The sequence below is a fragment of the Impatiens glandulifera genome, chromosome 2 (genome assembly GCF_907164915.1).
Source record: "Impatiens glandulifera chromosome 2, dImpGla2.1, whole genome shotgun sequence".
Lineage (NCBI taxonomy): Eukaryota > Viridiplantae > Streptophyta > Magnoliopsida > Ericales > Balsaminaceae > Impatiens > Impatiens glandulifera.
This window is the reverse complement of record NC_061863.1, coordinates 34,506,629-34,526,675: the sequence shown is the minus strand read 5'-3', so window position 1 is coordinate 34,526,675 and position 20,047 is coordinate 34,506,629. Positions and strand designations below refer to the sequence as shown.

General features: G+C 36.5%; 1 protein-coding gene across 1 annotated transcript; it reads right to left on the bottom strand.

The window, feature by feature from the left end:
• Nucleotides 1–18,207: 18,207 nt before the first annotated feature.
• On the bottom strand, nt 18,208–19,376 carry LOC124924596. The gene is made up of 3 exons (XM_047464611.1): nt 18,805–19,376; nt 18,552–18,732; nt 18,208–18,225 (listed from the first exon to the last, which is right to left on the bottom strand). The coding sequence occupies exons 1-3, from the start codon at nt 19,374–19,376 to the stop codon at nt 18,208–18,210; spliced, it is 771 nt and encodes a 256-aa protein (XP_047320567.1).
• Between the last annotated feature and the right edge of the window lie 671 nt (nt 19,377–20,047).

Genomic DNA, 20,047 nt, shown 5'->3' with positions numbered 1-20,047 from the left:
TATCTTTACTTTCAAAGTAATTTTCCCTCTCATTTTGTATGGGGACAGAAAAGCATAAGAGACAGTTTTTGTGGTCCAAAAACCAAAAAATATTTTTAACAAATAAAAATATTTAATCTACTAGAATGGCAAAGGTCATTGTTGATCTTCTAGGCTGTATACTCAAAAGAGTATTCTTCCTGCTTCCTTCCTGCAATCCTCCTGCATCACCTACAAAAGAAACTATTTACACACTTTGGTACCCATATTCAATTGAGTCCTCGATCAATTAGTCCCTTAGGAATCTATATTTGAGTTATTCTGATGGATTTCCCATTTTGTGTTGATGCAAAACATTTTGACTTAACAGATGACTTCCTGCTAGCCACTGATCCCTTAGCTTTTGAAGAAGACTTTCTTTTAAAACTCATTGACTTTGAGTCAGGTTTTAGATTGCCAGACTTGCTCGCTTCTTCTAACTTATTCTTAAGCCAGCTAACAGTCGGCGGAACATAGATTATTTCATTTTTGAAAACTACTTCTTCCTGAATAGGATCAGATTCAATGTCAGTCATACTCCCTTTGACAAAACATATTGTCTTAAGCTTGTCAGTTTCTGAGTTTGACTTTTTGCATGACAAGTTAGGGTCATTGCCATCAAATCCCAATATGGATCTAGATCCAGCAGGTTTTACCTTGCTGATCTGATATTTGACAGCTTCTCCAGACCTTGTCCATGCACAGACAACATAATTTAACCTCTTGTTTTCAGATGAAAGGGTTTGAATCTGTTCTCTGAGCATCTCATTCTCAGATGAGATCTCTACAACCTTCTTTTCGAAAATATTTAGCTCTTCAGTTTGAAATAGAATCGGTTTATGTACATCTAGTGAAGATTTAGTTTCATTTAGGGATTCTGCTAGCTTTCTGTACTCGATGACCATGTCATCTAGTGCAGCTACCAGTTGTTCCCTTGAAAACTTTTCAAAGAGAAGTCAAATACCTTAATCTCTTGAGTCTTTTCTTCATCTTCTCTTGCCATGAAGCAAGTCACCTCTTCTTCATCACTTTCACTAGATGAGAAGTAGGAATCACGGTTGTTTCGTTGGTTCTTCTCGTCACCTGCCATAAGAGTCTTCAGCTCTTTTCCATCATCCTTTGCATCTTCACGTTTCGGCTTTCGACATTCCGATGTATAATGACCTTTAATACCACAGTTAAAACACGTAACATTAGATTTTGATTTCTTATTGTCATTAGAATTTGAATAGTTTGAGTTAGAGTTGCTCTTCTTCATTAAGTCGCCAAACTTCTTCTTAAAGAGAGACATGGCGTTGCTGCTCAGCTGCTGAACCGCCATCTTCACATCCGGAGCGGTTGGTGGCTCTTCAGCAGTCACCAGCAGCGTCTTGGCGATGATAATGGATGTGGATTGATCTTCTTCCATCCTACAGTTCAGCTCGAACTCATAGGCCTTGAGATCAGCAAAGAGATCAAAGAGAGAGATCTTATTAAGATATTTGGATTCTCTCATTGCCATCGTCTTTATGTCCCATTCTCTTGAAAGAGAACGCATTACCTTAATAGCAAGCTCTCGGTTGCTATAGGTCTTGCCAAGGATGGATAGGGAGGAGACAATCTTGCTGAATCTGGTGTCGAAATCGTGCATAATTCACCAGGACGCATCTTGAAACTATCAAACTGCTGAGTGGAAACCATAATCTTGTTTTCCTTGGTTTGCTCGTTGCCCTCACACAGTTGGGTGAGTCTGTCCCAGACCTCTTTAGCAGTATCGCATTCGATAATGTAGTTGAACATGCTATCATCGAGAGATTTGTACAAAACATCAAGAGCCATGTTGTTGAGGTTGTTCTGCGTCTTTTCTTCAGCGGTCCAGTCATCTTTCTCCTTATCGATCTTGATAGGACCTTCTTTGACGACAGTCCACATGTCGTCATGAAGAGAAGAAAGATGAGCACGAACTCTTTTCTTCCATAGAATATAGTTTTCTCGAGAGAAGGTTGGAATGGCTTTAGCATTGGCATCTTTGTTTATGGTCGATATTTTTCAGGAAGAAGCTTGAGAATAGAAATAGAGATCTGATACCAATTGATAGGATCAGGTTTATCAAAAGAGACGAGGGTTTGGCGATTGATGAAGACTTATGAAAAACGGTTTGAAAGAAATCTTGTTAGGGATTTAATTCGCATTCTATTCTACGTGAACCCTTGTAAACACTTGAAATAGAATCAAGGCGGAATTGTTTACTTAGGTTTGAAGCTCAAGATGAAGAATGAGAAAATGACAGAAATGAAAAGACACAACAGCTTGTTTATGGATGTTCGGAGCAAACTCTCCTATGTCACCCCTTCTTCCAACCACTGGAAGGATTCACTATAATATGATTCGAATCAAATACAGTTTACACACCTTAGCTCACTACTGAACAGAACACCCTCTGCTCAATTTACAAGATGAAGAATATCACTCAGCTAAAGGTGTTTTTGATTCTAGCTCTCTCTTGATTCACACATAGTATAATAGTTCTTCTCTCAGATAGTATATCAGAGTTGATCGAAAATAATGTCTAGCTTCTTACTTCTATTTTGTCCGTTGTCCTTGAGATTTGATAAATACATGACAGAGACTAACGGTCGAATCTTCAGAATGATACGTGGCACTCTTCCATTGGAAAACCTCCATAGTACACAGCAGATTCTGAGCACAAGGATCGTGGTCATACTCCCACTGGTAGTGCGCCGAATATTCCTCAGAGATTTACCTGCAAAACAAGTAGTGGGAAGGATATTCGCTTACGTGTCATTTGTTGATTGGTTGCATCGGGTTGTCGTACTGATATTCACTAGAAAGTGGAGCAGGAGTAGCGTACAACTGTAGCACGTGGGTAGGCGGGTTCTAACTTCAAGCATACTGCTTAAGCATAGAATTAGACGTATTTCAGTTAGATGACCTCGTCTAATGAAATCAAATGTCCCCGTTTAAGAGCAGAATCCATTAAACCACCTGATCTAATGGGATTAGACTTACGTTAATTACAATCACTTCAGACTAATTTGAAGGAGTTAGACTACACGTCTAACTTTCACAAACCATTAGACTGCACGTCTAATTCCGATTCTACTTCAGACTAATCTAAAGGAGTTAGACTCCACGTCTAACTTTCTATTTCTATTAGACTGGACCTCTAACTCCACGACTTACACTACACGTCTAATTCCGGTTCTACTTTAGACTAATCTGAAGGAGTTCGACTCCACGTCTAACTTTCACAATACATTAGACTTGCACGTCTAATTACCAATATATTAGATTGCACGTTTAACTTCGCTGAGTTAGACTGCACGTCTAATTTCGAGTTCCATTAGACTACACGTCTAACTCCGATGAGTTAGATTGCACGTCTAATTCTGAAATCTATTAGACTGCACGTCTAACTCCAAGAGTTAGACTGCATGTATAATTACGGAGTCTATTAGACTGCACGTCTAACTCCACGAGTTAGACTACACGTCTAATTCCTCCAGTTAGACTACACGTCTAACATCGCTTAGTTAGATTACACGTCTAACTTCGCTAGTTAGACTGCACGTCTAACTCTATGCATCTAATGCGAAATCGGTCTAATGAACCTCATTAGAACCAAGTCTTATGAAATCTTATTTTGATACACCTACATCAAAACGCATAAATCATTTCATCATCAAAATCCCAATAGAGACGGAGGCACCAATAGAGACGGGGGTCTGGCTATTGTTGACGACTTCAGATAAACAGTTTGATAGAAATCCTATTAGGGATTAATATCTATTTCTATTCTTCACAAACCTTTGCAAACTCTTGAACGATTCAAGTGCGGAAACGTTTGCTTAGGTTTGAAGCTAAAAACCAAAGAAGGAGAAGATGACAGAATGTAAATAACACAGCAGATTGTTTATGGATGTTCGGAGCAAACTCTCCTACGTCACCCCTTCTTCCAACCACCGGAATGATTCACTATACTTTTCAATCAAATACAGTTAACTGACTAGCTAATACTCTGTTTAACAGAACATCCTCTGTTCAACTTACAACACACTTTTAATGACTATCAAATAATCCAGTAACTTATCTCTCAACTTTACGTAGTGATTTACAAAATACACTTGAGAATAAAATATCTAGAGAGAGTAAGTTGATTCAAGAAATCAAGCTTCATGAAATCTTTTTAATTCAATGAGAGAGAAAGCTTCAGCTTATGTCCTGTTTTCTGCTTCTCTTCATCTTCATCCTTAGGCAGCAATATATTCTTGAAAAGCTTCAACGGTCGAATTTTACTTTTGGATACGTGGCAAGCATCCATTGGAAGGTCGCCCATAGTACACAAGTACAGCAGGCACTATGCATATGGAGCGTGGCCGTACCAATCTGGTAGTGGCTAAATATTCTTTTGAAATTGTTCTGCACAGAACAAGTAGTGGGAATAATATTTACTTACGTGGCATTCATCAATTGGTTACAGCTGGCTGTCGTACTGATCTTCACAAGAGAGTGGGGCAGGAGTAGCGTATAGCTAGAGCACGTGGGTAGACGGGTGCTAGATTCAAGCATACTGCTTAAACTGAGCATTGGACGTATTTCAGTTAGACGGATTGTAAAAATCAGCCTAATGAAATTTAAACATCCCCGTCTAATAACATAGTCTATTAGACCGCCTAGTCTAATAGAATTAGACTTACGTCTAATTGCAATCACTTCAGACTAATCTAAATGAGTTAGACTCACGTCTAACTTTCACTTAATTAGACTACACGTCTAATTATCTAATAACCATTAGACTGCACGTCTAACTCCACTGAGTTATATTGCACGTCTAATTCCGGTTCTACCTCAGATTAATCTGAAGGAGTTAGATTCACGTCTAACTTTCATAATCCATTAAACTCACGTCTAATTCCGCAAATATATTAGACTCACGTCTAATTCTGCAAATATATTAGACTCACGTCTAATTCTGCAAATATATTAGACTCACGTCTTATTCCTTGCATCTATTAGACTGCACGTCTAATTCCACTAGTTAGACCCCCACGTCTAACATTAGACGTTTTTCATAAAATCGGTCTAACTCCGCGTTGACTTTGCTCGTGCGCGTGGACTTTCAGTTGTGCCTGCAAATTAACAAAAATTTAATTATTAATTCTGCACCTGGTGAAATTCGAACCTAGGTCACCTGTATGACAGACAGGCATGCTTACCACTACACCACTTAAGATATTGATATCTAAATATATATTTATATATTTGATATGACTAACAATTATTGAACTTAGTTTTATCCAAAAACTATTCAATCAATCATCAAATCAAAATTGTTAAGTTATTTTTAAATCAATTAAAAATTTCAACCCAACAATTTTCCCCTTTTTGATTATTTAAATTAAATTATCAAAACTTGTTGAGTTCATTAAAAATTTCAACCCAACAATTTCCTCCTTTTTGATTATTTAAATTAAATTATCAAAACCTGTTGAGTTCATTAAAAATTTCAACCCAACAATTTCCCCCTTTTTGATTATTTAAATTAAATTATCAAAACCAGTTGAGTTCATGAATTAAACATAATCTAGGCATTATCACAATCTAACAATCCTAAAAATATTTCTAAGGTAAGAAGGCTTAGACTCGAGAAGTGGCATTGAGAAGATGTCAGCCACTTCAGGCTGCTGATTGTCATATGTTATGTCCGAGCAGTCGGCTGTCTAGATGTCGTTTGGCTCTTCCAAGCTGCTTTCCTGTTTTACCTGCATTCAAAGACAATAACGAATCTGGTACCCATTTTTCTTTGGGTCCATGACTTATTAGTCCCTTGGAATCCATACTTTGATTATTTTTATGGATTTCCCATGTTGCGTTGTGATCGGTGCGTATGATTTATGCTTAGCAGACGTCTTTCTGCTAGCAGCTAAACTGTTAATCTTAGAGGATGGTTTTTGTCTAAAACTCCTTGACTTCCTGTCAAGTTTTAATATGCCAGACTTGCTGACTGCTTTCATCTTATGTTTCAGCCAGCTAACAGTTGGCGGAACATAAGTAATCTCATCCTTTAAGGTTAACTCATCACAGTTTGGATCAGTTCCATTCTCAGTTAAGCTCCATTTGACAAAATTTATAGACTTAAACTTATTAGTTTCTGGGTTTAACTTTTCACAAGACTTGTCTGAGTCATTGCCATCAAATCCTAAACCGGATTTGCATCCGATAGGCCTCAGCATACTTATCTGCTGTCTGACTGCATCTCCAGACTTCGTCCAGGAACCGACCACATATGTCAAACGTTGTTTTTCAGAAAACAGAGTTTGAACATTTTCCTTGAGCTTCTCATTCTCAGATGAGAGCTCAGCCATTTTGTTTTCAAAAACTTTAGAATCATTGTTTTGAGATGAAGAAGAGCTGTCAGATTTGTTTTTCAAATTTAGTTCATCAAAAGAGTTTGACAGTATCTTGTACTCAATGACCATGTAATTGAGTGCAGTAATTAACTCATCTCTTGAGAATTTTTCAGAGGAGAAATCAAATACCTCAGAGTCAACTTCTTATTTTTCCATGAAGCAAGTGACCTCTTCATCATTACTGATGTTGGATGATGAATCATCTGAGTCGCTGTCGGCCCACTTGGCTTTGTTATCACCCGCCATGAGAGTCTTCAGCTCTTTCTTCTTCTTTTTCTCATCACGCTTCGGCTTGCTGTTTCCTTCCTTGAAGTGTCTCTTCTTCATGAATTTGTAGATTTTCTTCATGAAAAGAGCCATGGCATTGTTGCTAATCTTCATAGCGGTAGCCTTCACAGTAGTGGCAGTAGATGGCTCCCCAACAGTCACCAATGCCTTTGTTATGATTGTGGATGTGGGGTGCTTCTCTTCATTTCTATAGTTCATCTCGAACTCATAGGCCTTTAGATCGGCCAGCAAGTCAAAGAGCTCCATCTTATTGAGGTCTTTAGACTCCATCATCGCCATCGTCTTAATATCCCACTCTCTGGGTAAAGCACGCATGACTTTGATCGCAACCTCTTTGTTGCTGTAAGTCTTGCCCAGAGTGGATAGAGAAGTGATTACCTTACTGAATCTCTCATCGAACTCAGTCATCGTCTCTCCAGGACGCATCTTGAAGTTATCAAACTGTTGAGTGGCAACCATGAGTCTGTTTTCTTTTGTTTGCTCGTTGCCCTCACACATTTTAGTCAGTTTCTCCCAAATATCTTTGGCAGTGGGACATGTAATGATCTTGTATGCCATGTTGTCATCCAGTGTCTTGTAGAGGATGTCTTTTGCTATGTTGTCGAGGTTGTTCTTTCTTTTATCTTCACTGGTCCACTCAGATCTAGCCTTCTCAATCTTTATTGGACCGTCTGTGATGACAAACCACATGTCATCATCTATGGCAGCTAGATGAGCGTGGACTCTCGCCTTCCACGGGACATAGTTTTCCTCTAAGAATATGGGAACATTGTTGATGACAGCTATAGACATGATTCAGATTCTTTAGAAGCTTGAGAATAGAAAACGAGGCTCTGATACCAATTGATAGGATCGGCGGCACCAATAGAGACGGGGGTATGGCTATTGTTGACGACTTCGGATAAACAATTTGATAGAAATCCTGTTGAGGATTAATATCTCTTTCTATTCTTCACAAACCTTTGCAAACTCTTGAACGATTCAAGTGCGGAAATGATTGCTTAGGTTTGAAGCTAAAAACCAAAGAAGGAGAAGATAACAGAATATAAATAACACAACAGATTGTTTATGGATGTTCGGAGCAAACTCTCCTACGTCACCCCTTCTTTCAACCACCGGACGGATTCACTATACTTTTCAATCAAATACAGTTAACTGACTAATTAATACTCTGTTGAACAGAACAACCTCTGTTGAACTTACAACACTGTTAATGACTATCAAATAGTCCAGTAACTTATCTCTCAACTTCACGTAGTGATTTACAAAATACACTTGAGAATAAAATATTTAGAGAGAGAGTAAGTTGATTCAAGAAATCAAGCTTCAGGAAATCTTTTTAATTCAATGAGAGAGAAAGCTTCAGCTTCTGTCTTGTTTTCTGTTTCTCTTCATCTTCATCCTTAGGCAGCAATATATTATTGAAAAGCTTCAACGGTCGAATCTTCCTTTTGGATACGTGGCAAGCATCCATTGGAAGGCCGCCCATAGTACACAAGTACAGCAGGCACTGTGCATATGGAGCGTGGCCGTACCAATTTGGTAGTGGCCAAATATTCTTCTAAATTGTCCCACACAGAATAAGTAGTGGGAAGGATATTTACTTACGTGGCATTCATCATTTGGTTACAGCTGGCTGTCGTACTAATCTTCACAGGAGAGTGGAGCAGGAGTAGCATACAGCTAGAGCACGTGGGTAGACGGGTGCTAGCTTCAAGCATACTGCTTAAACTGAACATTGGACGTATTTCAGTTAGATGGATTGTAAAAATCAGTCTAATGAAATTTAAACATCCCCGTTTAATAACATAGTCTATTAGACCGCCTGGTCTAATAGAATTAGACCTACGTCTAATTGCAATCACTTTAGACTAATCTGAAGGAGTTAGACTCACGTCTAACTTTCACTTAATTAGACTACACGTCTAATTATCCAATAACCATTAGACTGCACGTCTAACTCTACTAAGTTAGATTGCACGTCTAATTCCGGTTCTACCTCAGATTAATCTGAAGGAGTTAGACTCACGTCTAACTTTCACAATCCATTAGACTCACGTCTAACTTTCACAATCCATTAGACTCACGTCTAATTCCGCAAATATATTATACTCACGTCTAATTCCGCAAATATATTAGACTCACGTCTAATTCTGCAAATATATTAGACTCACGTCTAATTCCTTGCATATATTAGACTCCACGTCTAATTCCTTGCATCTATTAGGCTCCACGTTAAATTCCACTAGTTAGACCCCCACGTCTAACATTAGACGTTTTTCATAAAATCGGTCTAACTCCGCGTTGACTTTGCTCGCGCGCGTTGACTTTCAGATGTGCCTGCAAATTAACAAAAATCTAATTATTAATTCTACACTTGGTGAGATTCAAACCCAAGTCACCTGTATGACAGGCAGGCATGCTTACCACTACACCACTTAAGATGTTGATATCTAAATATATATTTATATATTTGATATGACTAACAATTATTGAACTTAGTTTTATCCAAAAACTATTTCATCAATCATCAAATCAAAATTGTTAAGTTATTTTTAAATCAATTAAAAATTTCAACCCAACAATTTTCCCCTTTTTGATTATTTAAATTAAATTATCAAAACTTGTTGAGTTCATTAAAAATTTCAACCCAACAGACTGCACGTCTAATTCCGAAATCCATTAGACTGCACGTCTAACTCCAAGAGTTAGACTACATGTCTAATTACGGAGTCTATTAGACTGCATGTCTAATTCCTCCAGTTAGACTGCACGTCTAACATCGCTTAGTTAGACTACACGTCTAACTTCGCTAGTTAGACTGCACGTCTAACTCTGTGCATCTAATGCCAAATCGGTCTAATGAACCTCATTAGAACCAAGTCTTATGAAATCTGATTTTGATACACCTGCATCAAAACGCATAAATCATTTCATCATCAAAATCCCAATAGTCAAACTATTTCAACACCTAGTCAAGATAATTTGACCCAACAAGGAGTGAAAGAGAATTTGAAGTAGAATATATTTAATATCATGGGGATAAATGAATGAACGCTTCCAGTCAAATATCTTCGAGTCTCCTTATCTGCAAATCAACTTTAAAGCTTACATTTTTGCCCATTTGTTGAAAAGGTCATAAATTCTATCTTGGGTTGGGCTAAAAAAACTCGTCTTACGCATGAAGAATAGAGCTTGTGAAAAGAGTGATTCTGAGAATCATTGGCTACTGGGCACAACAAATAGTCGTTCCCAAAAAGGTTATGGATGAACATGATAAGCTGATGAGAGACTGCATCTGGGGTACTCAAGGAAGAGGAGGAAAAAAAGGTGAAAAGGGAAATTGTATGTACCCCAAAGGAAGAAGGAGGGCTTGGATTTAAAAATTGTGTCATATGAAATTGAGCGCTCACAATCAGACATGTATGGGTCCTTAAGATGAAGGCAGATTCATTATGGATCAAATGAGTTCATACGAGATTAATGAAAGGAGAAGCTAATATATGGACATGCCAAATCAAAAATGAAATGGCATGGTCCTTGAAGAAAATCCTAAGAACTAGAGGAGAGGCATATCAGATGATGAAGTTTAGAATCGATAATGGAAATGGAATATTATTTTGGCACGATCCATGGTTAGAGAATAATCCCATAATTCTTCGCGACGAATTCCAATCTATTAGAGTCAGAATCAAAAGAAAATATCTCTTGTACTCAATTAGAGATATTCAAAAAGGAAAATGCAGCTCTATTCTTAAGAGTATTCCAGAAGGAGTCAGAATTTTGAATCTGATCAATAATATACAATTTAATGGAAACATTGATACAAAGAGTTATGATATTATTATAAATGGAAAGTTCATGGCAGGAAAATCATGGGATATCATTAGAACAAAGGAGGTGGTGGTCGATTGGCACAAAGTAGTCTGATCTTCAAAGGTTATTCCTCGAAACCAATTCATTCTTTAGCTGAAATTCAGGAAAAGATTGGTGACAAGAGACAAAATTAAGAAGTATATGAATATTCCATATGTCAATTGCCCAATCTGCACAAAAAAAAGAGGAAAGTATTGATCACTTATTTGGGGAGTGCGCATTTGTATCCAAGTTGTGGATCAATTTTGCTGAGAACATGAATATCACTAAATTTCCAGGTACATGGAACGAAATTATAGAGCTTGTAACAAAAAAGGCTAATGGAGATAGCTTTTACGCGAATGTTTTCAAATGCTTCTTTGGAGCCCTAGTCTACAATACTTGGAGAGAAATAAATACAAGAATTTATAGCACAAATAAGAGAACAGAAGGAAAAGTTTGGGATGATATTTTTTCTGATAGAAACGCTCTCATACATACATGGATGGGAATTCCGATTAATGAAGACAATTGGAAGCTTAGTCAAAGATGGAATATTCCTTATAAAATCATTACAATGAAAGGAAGGTTCAAATAGTTCTTGTTTGATGACTTGTTTGTAATTCAATTATATGTTGTTCTATTTGTTCTGTAATTCAGTTGTTTGAAACTCATTTATTTTTTCAACAAAGCTAGGGTCTGTCTAGCATTATTTCTTGAAACTCTTTTTCCCTCTTTTGAGGTTTTTAATGAAATGACACTAAGCCTTTCCCCCCCCCCCAAAAAAAAATGTTATTTGTGTTAATGTTCAACATGTTTCTGAGTTAACTTGGAAAAGTTGGTAGACGTATTCTATTATGTGGCAATTATTCGAGAAAATATTTTACTTAGAGTTGGTGTTATGTCCTATGTTAAAGTTGATGATTATGTTCTCTATTAAATATCACGTAAATTGTTTTTAATATTTTACTTGAATTTGGTGTTATGTCTCATGGTACAATTGTTGTAAGTCATGTTTGAACTTCATTAAATAGATAAATGTTTTGATTGCTTATGGATATTTGGTTACTTTGTTTGTATGTCATTAGGAATTCAGTTTTGATCCTTTTTGTTAGGATCGGGGACGCCCTTGGAGGACCGGGGTGTTTCCGGTTTTAGGAAGGGTGGCCTCTTACAACACACACAACACTTTGGTGATAGTCCGGTTAGAGACTAAAAACCGTTCTCAGCACTGCACAAACTGTCACAGACTCTTGAACCGGGTTCAAGGGCAGAAATGTCTGTTTCAGGTTGAAGCAATGTTTGCGACTTTAGATGATGTTTTAGGAGGAGTCGGTTTTATGGATATGAGTGACCGGTTTTAGGAGTATGAATAGTTTGAGGTTAGGCTAAACAACAAAAACAAAGGAAAGAACACGAGACAAGGATTTGTTTATGGATGTTCGGAGCAAACCCTCCAACGTCACCCCTTCTTCTCAGGTTATGAGAAGGGTCTCTACTAACTTTTATAGTTACAATAACACCTCCGGTCGAGCCCAACTTCGCTACTCGCCGGTTACACCAAACTTACACTTTGATGTAATACAACAACACAACACAATACAGAAAGCTTCCGGTTTTAGACACACCGGTTTTTGGAATAAAACAGTTTATCTCTCTAGAACTTAATGCTTTTAGTAATTCGTAATGTACAACTTTCAGAACTGATGATGCGTTAAATGAAGACGTTTCGTCTTCCTTTTATAGCTGAGAGGACCCAACAGTCGTTTTTCTTCTCTTTCCTCTGGATTGGTTGATCGTTATCACGCCTGGTGTAGAGAGGTTGCTTGCACGCTTCACTTTCCTCAACACCTGGCAGTCATGCAGGCAACTCTGAGCAAAAGATGACATAGCCGGTTTTCAGATTTGGACACGTGTTGGACATGCACCTCCGGTTGTCAATTTCGGATCAATAAAGCATCATTGCTTTCTTCGCATGCTTCCGATCGGATCTGATCTTCTTTTATTCTTTCAAGACACGTTTCTTTCATCATGGTACGTCACTCTTGAAGTTTGAATTTTCCGGTTTTTTGTGTCTTGTGCTGTATGATCCGGCTGGTATGTAAGTTTTTGTCTTGGCTAACCGGTCGCTTGAGAGAGTGAAAACCGGTTCCTCTGATCTTTAACTTGATCACTTGAAGTTGGTTTCTTTGAAGTATAGCAGCAACCGGTTTTGATACCCCAACCGGTTCATACGGTTTTGATCTGTACCTGCACATGAAAGTTAACAACTGTTTAGTTCGTCTGGCCGGTTTGAAAATTAACTTACTTAATTTTTCTATCAATTTCTCCCTTTTTGATTATTTAGAATAAATATTCAAAATTTGCAATGTGTGGCCGGTTTAAAATTAACTTACTTAATTTTTCTATCACTTTCAACTGATTTATTTATAAAAATATGACAATATTTTTTTAGTACAAAAATTATCTCAATTTGTATCAATAAATTTAACACCGAATATTTGATCATATTTTATTTGAAATAGATAAACTTAAAATAACTTCAATGTTAAAAATTAAATCTCAAAATATTAATCTGTTTTAATAATAAAATCAACCTATATCAATTTATTTTAAATATGTGAATACTATATAATATAGAAAATTCATTTATAAATAATATAAAATAATAAATTTAATGTTGGGCGAAGAAAATGATGTGAAAACATAAATAATCTGTAATATAGAAAATTAATTTATAAATAATATAAAATAAATTAACATATTTAATATTAGTCGTCGAAAACTATGTGGATAATTTGGGAAATTTGATGAAATGGCCCTACTAATAGCCTTAATTCCAAAAAAGGCCCGTGCCTGATAATGTTTGCAAAATGGGCCTTTTTGCCCTATGAAAAGTTTGTAATACGCCTCGCGCGCCTAATTTACCGCTCAATTATGAGAAATGACATTCACGCATTTTCATCTAAAATGCGTGAGTTGATTAACGCGTTTTAGATGAAAATACGTGAATGAAATTTCTCGACTTTTTATTTATGGGAAATGTCATTCACGCGTTTCATCTAAAACGCGTTAATCAACTCACGCTTTTTAGATGAAAATGTGTGAATGACATTTCTCGTCTTTCATCGTATATATAATTTTTTTTGCCCTAATTTAAAACAAAACCGATTCACGAATATATATCGACTCTCTCCCACCCCGACTTCCAAAACTTCGTCTTTACAACTATCGACATTCCATTCCAACTTCGTTCAACATCATCAATCAACCTTGTTCAACATCATCGTTCGTCGTTCGTCCGTCTCTTCGATATATTCAGGTGAGTTTAGGGCTTAGGGTTTAGGTTTAGGTTTAGGTTTAGGTTTAGGTTTAGGTTTAGGTTTAGGTTGAGGTATAATCTGTAATGTTCTCTTCGATGTATATTATGTCGTTTATATTGATGGATATTGACGTATTTAGCTTTTAGGGTTCATGTATCTTATATTCGTTTATGTGTGTATATGTGTGTCTATGCTTTTAGGGTATATGACGAGTATTATATCAATGTTCTTATTCTGCATGCATGTATTTCTCGTTTATTCTTTCACGAGCATTGTGTCGTTTCTCATATATCAGTGTTCTTAACAAACGAGAAATGGTATTTGTTATGTTCTCGTATATTAGTGTTCTTAATAAACGAGAAATGACATTTGTTATGTTCTTGTTAAAAAATGGCATTTTCGTGTATTCTTTGATGTTACTTGAGTTGTTATATTATGTTTTTCATATTAATGTATTTAAAACTGTCAATTTGCAAGCATTTCTCAATGGTTAATTCTATTAGTGATTTTAGATTATTAAAAACTAATAAGACAACTAGTTGTAACATGATTTTGGTTGCCTTACATATCAAAACAATTCTTGTCTTTCAGATTGCGGTGAGCTTTTTGATGGTAATATGAGGTCTTCGATTAGGAATATTTTTGTAATATTACTTTTCTCTTGCTCAAGATGACAATAATTAGTCTTATAACATGTAGTTTCATCTTCATACTTCATTTTTTTAGGAAAAAATCATATTTAATATTTTATGCTAAACATTATATGCACCTGAAGTGATAATAAATTATATTTATGGTGTCAAACTGGCAATAAAAATGATGTGCAGTATGAAATTGAGCAACTTAGACCTTATTTGAAATAATTTAGGTAATTATAATTTTCTGGATTTGCTTACTCCAATGTTGTTCATTCTTTTATAGATGGAGTCCACCATAATTCCTGAGTTTGCTGGGAGGGTCTCATGGAAAACCAATATCGAATAAATTTCCACCAAGTTTGCTTCAATGAATCTAACGGAAAGAATAGGCCAAACCCAATTCAGATTCTTATTCAAAGGATACCCGCTACTGCGGTTCTGAAGAACAATTATACACCAAATGCTCCTCAGGAAGTGCAGCTCAAATTCTATGGAGATGAAGTTCCTTGTGAATGGAGAATAGTTGTGCTTCGGGATGAAGGAGTTTGCATTGATCACAAGCCTCAATTTTGGGAGATTCACTGCGGAGGAAACCATTTTTAATCAGGTTGAAGAATGTCCACCTTTGGTTGTTAAATATTTTAAAATTAATCAACTTGTTAGAACAACAAACCTTCATTTAAAATTTGTGTCCTGCTCTGATAAGGAAGATGTATGAAATTGGGGTTGGTATACCTAATTTCCCAATATCTCTTCTCCCTTGACCCAAAGAGGATAATAAATGTATAACTCTTCAGCATGGTCGAGGACATCGACACTTTCCTCTATTTTCCATGGGGAAAGGTTTCCTTTAGATCAACCATAAAGGTTTTGACCAAAGACCTATATCTCTACCGGTTGCTATATCTGGAGAAGAAGAAAGCCATGGGGAAGAAGAACAAATACAAGGATGTCAATGTTTCTTATATCGTATATGGGTTCGCACTAGCCTTACAAGTGTGGACCTATGAGGTTATCCACACGTTTGTCACCAATCTTGCAAGTAAAACGATGCTTCAAGCGCAAGAGCTTGTGTGCCCAAGGATAATACAGTACAAATCCAGGAGGAAGAGCACCGCTCTGATCTTCATACTGCCCTGCAAGGCAATATTGTCAAGAAGATGGAATTGTCTGAAGAAGAGAAGATCTTATAAGCTGGGGAGGACTTTGAAGATATGGGAGGTAATGTTTATGATGTATTTTTTATCTTGAAGATGTAGTTCCTCATAAACCTAACATGAGGAAGAAAAGACAAATTACTCCTACCAAAGCCAAACCTTCCACGAGTAGAAGAACCCGCAACCCTACCCCCAAACACCAGCAGATCTTATTTTGTCGAGAGCACCACGAGAAGAAAAGATGATGAATCCTCTCCCATGACTCCAACATCAACAACTCCCTAGGATAGATGTAAATTGGATGAACTTATGAATGAGGTAAATGAACTAAAAACTGAAATGAGAACTGAAATAAATCTCATAAAAGAGATGTTAAAACAACTACAACAACAGTTTGGCATATTATCAGCCACACTATGGGAGAAAAAGAAGGTGAATGAGGAAGACAAGGATGACGAAGATTTTGAGGAGATAGATGAGGAAGATTTGGATAAGGTGAATGTGTTGATTGAGAATTTGTTGAATGATGATAATGATGGGCTTGTAGAGAAGAAAGACAATGACGGGCTTGTGGAGGATAAGAAAAATGAGGATGTATTGATTGAGAATTTGTTGAATGATGATAATATTGAGGTATGGTCTAATTCTAGTATTTGGTGTATTTTGAGCATATAGTGTATTTCGAGTATATGGACTAATTAAAGAATTTTGTTTTTTTTAGGATGGGTATATGGAGGAGAATAATAATGACGATGTGGTGGAGGATGATTTGGTGAATGATGAGATTGTGGAGAAGAAGATTGATGATATTGAGGTATGTATGGTGTGTTTCTCGCAATTGTTGTGTTTCTCGAAATGGTTTAATTCAATCATTTTGTTTTGTAGGATGGGATAGAGAAGAACAATGATGGGTTTGTGTTGGAAGCTAGTGTGCTTGATGAGAAATACAATGATGGAATTGTGGAGAAGAAGATTGATGATATTAAGGTATGTATCATGTGTTTCTCGCAAATAGTCTAATTCAATCATTTTGTTTTGTAGGATGAGATAGAGAAGAACAATGATGGGCTTGTGCTGGAAGATGATGTGCTTGATGAGAAATCCAATGATGGGATTGTGGAGAAGAAGATTGAGGATATTGAGGTATGTATGGTGTGTTTCTCGCAAATGGTATATTTCTCGCAAATGGTATATTTCTCGCAAATGATTTAATTCAATCATTTTGTTTTTTTGTAGGATGGGCTAGTGGAGGAGAAAATGGAGGAGAAGAACAATGATGGGATTGTGGAGAGAAGAACAATAATGTGATTGTTGAGGAAGTTGATGTGCTTGATTAGGAATCCAATGATGGGATTGTGAAGGAGAAGGTGGATGATATTGAGGTATGTATGGTGTGTTTCTCGCAAATAGTTTGTTTCTCGCATTTGGTCTAATTCAATCATTTTTTTGTAGGATGGGCTAGTGGAGGAGAAAACCATAGATGGGATTGTGGAGAAGAACAATGATAGGATTGTGGAGGAGAAGAACAATGATGGGATTGTTGAGGAAGCTGATGTGCTTGATGAGAAATCCAATGATGGGATTGTGAAGGAGAAGGTGGAGGATATTGAGGTATGTATGGTGTATTTCAAGCATATGGTGTGTTTCTCACATTTAGTGTATTTCTCGCAAATGGTCTATTTCTCGCATTTGGTATATTTCTCGCATAGTCTATTTCTCGCATTTGGTCTAATTCAATCATTTTGTTTTTTTGTAAGATGGGCTAGTGGAGGAGAAATCCATAGATGGGATTGTGAAGGAAGCTGATGTGCTTGATGAGAAATCCAATGATGGGATTGTGGAGAAGAAGATTGAGGATATTGAGAATGAAAGAATGAAGAATTGATGTTTATGATTGCGATCAGTCAATTTTCAAAGGCGACGATTTTGTAGAATTCGTGATACCCATGTGTCAAATGTTGTCGCCCTTCCTTCATAAAGCATTGTCTGAAGTTCAAATGGCCAGGTATCTTAACATGACAATGGAGACTTTAAGATTTCGTAGAATTTCACATCCAGAAGTACCAAAAGCAACAATAAATGGGGACTGTGGCGTTTTTGTATTAATGTATATAGAGTACCTAACTGCTAAACGTGTTCTAGAAAATTGAATATCAGATAAGATGAAATTTTATAGAGAAAAGTGGGCAATCAGGTTGGTGTGTTTCTCGCAATTGGTGTATTTCTTGCATTTTGTGTGTTTCTCGCAAATGGTAAATTTCTCGCATCTGGTGTGTTTTTCGCATCTGGTGTGTTTCTCGCAAATGGTATATTTCTCGCATTTGGTGTGTTTCTCGCAAATAGTGTAATATGCGTGAGTCATAAAATACGTGAATTGTAATACTGAATTGTAATATGGCTTCTCTCTGTTTACTTGAAATTATACAACGAAATTATAGTTGAAACAACTATACTGTTTACCAACACAACAAAATTGTAATACTATATATGCCAACAATCTTAATCAACACCAATAAACTTAATCAACGCCAACAATCTATAATCAAAACCAACATATGTAATCAAAATCATAGACAATATTCATAAGACAAAACCAACAACAATTGATACAATATTCATAAGATAAAACCAACATTTATAATCAAAACCATAGACAATATTCATAAGACAAAACCAACAATAATTGTACAATATTCATAAGATAAAACCAACATTTGTTCAAGCAAGAGATGATGGCTGCTGAAATGATGGTGGTTGAGATGATGCTCTTGTAGCTCTTGTAGTAGAGGGCACAGGAATCACTGATTTGCATGTTGCCCTATTATGACCTTGACCACCACATGAGCTACATCTTCTCGGTACCTTACGAGTCTCACCTTGGGATGACATACGCTTTGTTTGTGGCTGCCCTTTCTTAACCTTAATAGGTGGTTTAAGGCACACTCGTTGCTTGATATTTTCTGGAATATTCCAAGAGTCGTGATGACAAACTAGATAGCATGTCTCCGCATATGCATTGATCCACGATTCAGTTGAGTAATACCTGAAAAAGATAACAATTGAACATGTGAGCAATTGGTTAGTTAGTTAAATAGATTCAAGAGCAAATCATTACCTTGAGCAGAACTCATAGGCATCCAATTTATGGGTATGGGCAGCAGCCAGAGCATGAGTGCAAGGAAGACCAGATACATCAAATACCCTACAACTACAACTCAATCCTTTCAAGTCAACTTTAAAATCAGATTCATCGTCATGCACATAAAACTCAAATCGGTTAAGTGGATGGACATTATATAATTTGGCCTTCTCAGCTTGATCACGTAAGAACTTTTCATAATAATGAGATAAACATTCCTTGTGATTGGACGCTTTTTCTCTTCTATTATTAAACCATTCTTGTATTGTGAATCTTAAATAATCAGCTAAGGTTGTTATATGATACTTTCTAGCTTCCCTGCTTTGACTATTAAAGCTCTCGGCGTAATTGCTTGTCATTTGATTGTATCGTTTACCAGGGAAAAAGGCATGACTCCATCTCTCCAACCCAATATCTGCCAAATACATGGCAATACGAAGGTCCTTAGCATTGAACTTGTCAAAATGCCGATTAAATTGCAAGATTGTGTATGCACGAGAAGCCAAATCAAACTCTGAGTGGCAATAATCGGTTTTAAATTTGGCCATAATATTCATCTTGATGTGGTAAGTACATTCACCGTGATATGCTTATGTAAAAACTGAACACAAGGCATTGGCGTTGCTTGGGTGTCTATCGTATACAAAGACGAGATCATCAACTAATCCAATTGCATCTCTAAGTTTTTGCATGAAATAAGTTCAGGAGTTGTTATTCTCTGAATCAACAACGCCGAATGCAACATGATAGAGTTGTTCATTTGCATCTAATGTTATCGCCGCCAATAGCTGACCTCCAACCTTGTGCTTAAGAAAACTGGAATCGACGCACAACATCGGACGACAACAATTTTTGAAACCCCTAATTAGGAGGTCTAGGGACATGAACATATAAATAAAATGGTCGTGCTCATCCGTCTGGATGTCTGTTATGGTACCCGAATTATTCTTCTCCAACATGTATAGGTATGATGGAAATTTACTGATAGAAAAATTAAGTAAGTTAATTTTGAAATCGGCCATACATTACGAGTTTTGAATATTTATTCTAAATAATCAAAAAGGGAGAAATTGATAGAAAAATTAAGTAAATTTAATTTTTAAACCGGCCATACATCACGAGTTTTGAATATTTATTCTAAATAATCAAAAAAGGAGAAACTGATAGAAAAACTAAGTAAAGTTAATTTTTGGAACCGACCAGAAAACTAAACAACTAT